This window comes from Charadrius vociferus, unplaced genomic scaffold (assembly GCF_000708025.1).
Source record: "Charadrius vociferus isolate BGI_N301 unplaced genomic scaffold, ASM70802v2 scaffold27, whole genome shotgun sequence".
Lineage (NCBI taxonomy): Eukaryota > Metazoa > Chordata > Aves > Charadriiformes > Charadriidae > Charadrius > Charadrius vociferus.
Window position 1 is genome coordinate 10079 of NW_009649173.1, and position 5270 is coordinate 15348.

The 5270-nt window shown below is 51.0% G+C and overlaps 1 protein-coding gene across 2 annotated transcripts in view; it reads right to left on the minus strand.

The window, feature by feature from the left end:
- Positions 1–4077: 4077 nt before the first annotated feature.
- Positions 4078–5270, minus strand: part of TOM1L2 (target of myb1-like 2 (chicken)) — a 46583-nt gene continuing 45390 nt past the window's right edge. For both annotated transcript variants that reach the window (XM_009888525.1, XM_009888527.1), the window contains one exon: positions 4078–5009. In XM_009888525.1, coding sequence (XP_009886827.1) covers positions 4861–5009 — 149 coding nt within the window. In that variant the 3' untranslated portion in view covers positions 4078–4860. The remainder of the gene's footprint in view (positions 5010–5270) is intronic.

Below are 5270 nucleotides of genomic sequence, written 5' to 3' on the forward strand. Positions count from 1 at the left end.
TCTCCTCTGCTGGTGGGCAAGGGCGGGTGGGTGCCCCCAGCAGCTGAAGGGTTACCTCCAAGAAGGCTACAAATCCACTCACTGATTTCCTGCTTCATTATTTCCATAAAAATAACTGTCCTGAGCTGTTTTTTTTTCCAGGGTAGGCTCCACAAGCCTTGTGGTTAGCATTTAGGAGGTAAACAATGACTGAGCTGGATGAGGCTGGCCCGGGGATGGAGATAGCACAAGCAGATCCCACTCCACACGACTCCCAGCAGCCGCAAGAGACTTGACAACTCATCGGACAAAAAAAGACTGTTGAAATTGCTGCTGTGTTTGCTCTCCTGGTCTGCACATCCTGTCCTCATGGGTGAGAGCAGGAGAGCATTGAATGGAGAGGAACAGAACAGGCTGACGTGTTGGCCGGGGTGCCGGGGGAGCGTGGGCCCACCTCCCGCGGCAGCTTATGGAGGGGGGACCCTCACCCCCGCCCTGGGTCTGAAACCACCGCCCGGATCTGTTCTTCCACCACTGGAGGGAAACATCTCGCCACCACAGCCAGCTCTGCCGAGTCCTCCATTTAAAAGTGGAAACAGCCAAGGTAACCCACAAAAAACCACGCCGAACGAAGTCAAACGAATGGAAACCCCCACCAAAATCCTTCTTCAGCTTGGAGGCGTAAAAACAGATTGATTTGATCAGCGCACTTCCAATGTGGAGGCTGTGGTGATGGGAAGGGGAAAGGTATGTTGGAGGCTACGTGAGGGTCCCGGTGAGGACCAGTCTCTGCATTTATGCTGTTCCTTTTAAGAGACACCGTGCTACGTTTTTATGAGCAATTCTCCTATGAGCCTTACCTACATACTAAACACCCTAAATGTCTGTACAGCACATTGTTGTCTATTACACCTGCCAAAGATGCAGCTGAAATCTACACATAACAATTAAAAAACCCGAAAGAATATATTTAAATAGAAACCATTCATTTCTTACATCTCAGCACATGAAGGGTTAACAGAAGAGGTTAAAAAACACACTGGAAAGAAAATATATTGACAAAATAAATATTTTAACCTAGAACATGGTATGATTAGAACTTACAAAGGACCCCAATAATAATTTAGTGTCATTGCATCTCAAGCTGTGATTCCTAATATGCCTAGAAAGCGTTGGGATGTTATTTCCTATGGAAAGCGGATCAGGCTGCAGCTCCATCCCCTCTTCTCACGAGCGTCGGAGCCACGCAAGTCCTCTGCCCGCTTGCACAGAGGAAGCACTTAGAGTGAAAGCGAAGGAAGAATAAATCGAGGTGGCGGTCTTCTGAAGTGAAAAACCCCTTCCCTTTCCCCCAAACAGTTTCCACCGCTCAGGTTTTCTGCAGACCACAAGAGGACGGGGAAGATAAGAGATCCTGATACAGGACATTAGGGAAGCTCTAGCGTAGCTCTTACATTTGTTAAGGAAGGTTTGGGCTAAAGCACCCGTTCTGCCACACGCTCTGTCCCCTTCGGTGCTTCCAGCTCTCGCGTACGCAGCCCGTGAGAGCCACATCTGGTGGATTTGGGCTCCAAATTTAACTCACGGCAGGGCTGCGCTTTTACCAGACCCATCAAGGGTCCCACCAAAAGGACGTTTAGCCGTTGCCAGGCTGAGCGCACACCTCCCAAGGAAGCCATCTCCTGAGTGCTGTCCTACTTCCCGCAAAGCCACTGCTTGTGCCGACGGCACCTGCCACCCCCTGCAAACAGCGCCCTTGCTTTCCTGCGGATAATGCGGGGTGTCAGTGGGGACCACTGAGTGTCTGAGGTTGCAAGCACACGAGACAGTCCCTAGAGCTGTGCCAACACACGCTCCTTATCTCCCCTCAGCCCCAGCCTTCTTGTTTCATCTCTTTTCCTCCCCAGTTGGGGCGAGCAGTCACCGACAGCTCTGCAAGATCTTCCTGAAAGGGACCAGATTCTCTCCAAAGCAACAACTTGGAAGTCCCAGGACAGGTTTAGCATGACAGAAAGAAGCAGCGTTAACAGCACACTTCCCCCCCCGCCAGCCCCCCTCTTTTTGCTTAGGGGTGGGGGAAAACGGGCCAGCAAATCCACAGCAATGGGACTCCGCAGGAGGGCTCGGTGACAGCACCGCTGATATCCTTGCCACTCAGCATCATTTGACAATGTCCCCACGCTTGAGCAATGCGATTATCTCCTCCGGCTTGGCAGGGAAGCTGGATTAACATGCTTAGAGTCACCTGATGTGGCCATTTACAGGGTCAATGTGTTTCAAGGATTTAAAAGAGAAAATACACACTTAAAACACCCACGGAGCTTTTTGCATTGACAGGAATACCAACAATTCATTCTGTGCTGGCAAGACTGCTCAGGCAATCACCAGACACCATCTGAAATCAAATCAGTGTCGTAACAGAAGTTTGCTCAGGTTTCTGGGAGCCAGTGGCCACATCTGACGTGTTGCAGCAAGGCAGGGTCTGGCAGGAGCTGGCAGCGGGGTGTCTGGCAGGCAGCATCGGAGCATCGGGCTCACCTTGTGTTAAACAGCGAGGGCAGCGGGCGAGAGCGTCAGTGCGTACATGCAACAAGGGCAGACTGTCCTGGCACCTTCCATTAGCCACAGAGGTGAAATGGAGAGAAACCCTCTGCAGACCCACATAGAAGAAGCAGATGTGGAGAAGAGGCAGCTTGATCCCCAAGCTATCTCCATCCTTACACTGATTTTCCCTCTCCACTTGCAAGCCATGCTACTTTCTGCACAGCACAGAGCTGACAGGGAGCTGTGAGCTACGGAGCAGTGACGAGGTGACAAGTCAGCGCCAGGGGGTGGCAGGGCAGCCATGCCTGGGCCCAGCTACGTACGGAGGGATCCTGGAAGAGGATGCAGGCAGGGCAGGACAGGACAGGGGAGAGGATGAGCAGGGACAGCACAGAGCGACATCTGACCTGGGATGGCCTGGAATCAGGCCATCCTGCACCAAACAGCGCTTCCCTCCCAAGATCAATGCGACCGCTCTCAAAGACCATCGGTGCTGCAATCGGGCCATTTGGTAAAAGGTTTTATGTGTCACAACCTACCAAAGCGTGGCGTACCCTAGAGAGTATGTTATGAGCCGAAATAACTATGCTCAGATAAAAGCTTCTATCGCTTTCACATCAGCTGTTTATAGCACGGCTTCTTCGTCTAGAAGAACTTCTGAGAGAGCTCAACGCACACATCAGCATTCTGGGAAGCTCAGACATGCCAAGTCAGAACAAAGCGGCTGGTTGCCTAAGACAACAAGCACCCCAAGGAAGAGGGGCTGGAGCGCTGCTGCCTGCATGGGCGTTCATCTGATAAAGTTCCCTTCTGTCAGGACAGGAGATTCTCCCTGCCATGCAGCGTTCAGCTCTCTCTTTGATCCTGCCATCTTGCGCCACTGGCTTCCTACCAAGGAACATGCTGGGGGATGCAGTGATGGCTGGAGCTGCCTGCTCCAGCTCCACTTGTCAGCCCAGCAAGGCAGGCACACACGCTGGAATCCCTTCTGGCAGCTCCAGGAAGAGTGGCACTCTCAGCCATGCCTCTGGCAAGCAAGGGAATACACTTGTTTGCACAGACAGGAGGGAGACTGCAGCCCCGTAGGAGCTGGGAGTTAATAAAGGGGCAGAAGTATCAAAGGACACTCCAAAAATTACAAATAGAACGGCCACAAGCATCCAACACTTTCTCAGGCCCAAACCTAGAAGGAAATGAGGAGTTTCACCTCCAGCACAGGCAGGCATGGCTAATCCCTCCTCAGTAACCGTCTCCCCTGGCATTTTCCTACAAGCCTCTGTGAGGTTTGCCTCTTTTTCTCATACCTACCACCAAGAACCAGCATGTCTATCCTACCAGGCACGGCAGGGAACCCAGGAACCTCAGTTCACACCCAGTCCATGAGCAAGTCCCATCCATCTGCATGGATGTTATTTACAACCGCTGAGACAAATGCAGAGCTCTACAGTCACCGAAGAAGGAATCTAAGGTAAGGAAAAAATAACCTAGCTATCTTAAAAGGCAAACACACTAGAAAAAATCCTCATGTGAGAATGCTCTCTCAAAGAGCAAAATGCTTCATGCGCTAACATTACAGCATCCATTTAGCTCGGTGTTTTTCATTCTTGTCAACTGCCAGAGCTACTGGACATGGCCAACAGACTGCTTTCAAATTAGAGCAAGCCCAGATAAAACACAAGGAAAAAATACCCTGTGAGATTTAGAATACGAAATGCCGCACAAAGTGGGGAAAAGCGACCACCATATGGTACCGGGAGATGTGTGAGTGGGAGAGTAAAGGATTTTAACTTGTGAAGCACATGTTGAAAGGGGAACAGTTGTTCCTTGCTGTCGAATCCAACACGAAAGCCAATACATTAACATTTTATCTAAAAATAAAGACACACTCCTTCTGAACATTCCAGCTCAGTCAATTACATGCTGATCGACAGAGCAGTCTACTTGGCAGGACCTGCCTACAGAAGAGGATGATCCCTACATAAATTGAAGGGCAAGGCTGCTCTCTCCCCTCCGGGCTTTTGTTTCAACACAGTGTGACGTACTCATGCATTCTAAAGGGGATTTCAGCATCAAGAGCTGGTTTTGTGCAGCTGGGATAGGAAGGAGGGGATTAAGCGAGTACTGGAGAATTGTGGTCTGGCAGGAATAGTGTTGGACTTAAATAGAAAGAGTCAGCTTGTGGGGGTGGATTGTTTGGGGAGGGGGGGAAGAAGAAGCAATCTATGAAATGGGGGGGACGGGGGTCGTTGTTAGCCAAGTACTGTGAGAGGACAAAGTGGCCATACAGCGACATTTGCCTGCAGAGCACGGGGGTGGGAGGGCGGCTAAGAGCAATCTTCACAGTGCAAAGAGGGCATCCTCCGAGCGCTCTTGCTTTTTCCTGCTGGAAGGATTTGTCGGAGGGGTGGGGGCTTCCAGGGGAGGGGATGGCAGATTGGGAACCATCTCCGCTGCTTTGGCTCGCTCTTCTAAAAATTTGTCAAACTCTGCAATGCAAAAAAAGAAGGAAGACAGGTAAGAACTGGGGCTGTATGTTCAGCCCCGGGTACAGAGGTTAGCAGGATCTGAAATTCCAGCGCTTGACGTGCCGTCGGGCTGTGTTCGCAGGCACACATACTTGTACAGCCTGACTTCCTCAGGAAAGGGTACAGATGTCCTTTCAGACACCCTAGCTCAGGCAGCAGAGGGAATCAAACCCACCCTACGCCATTGGCTGCGACAGAAGCAGGGAAACATCATTCCAAAGG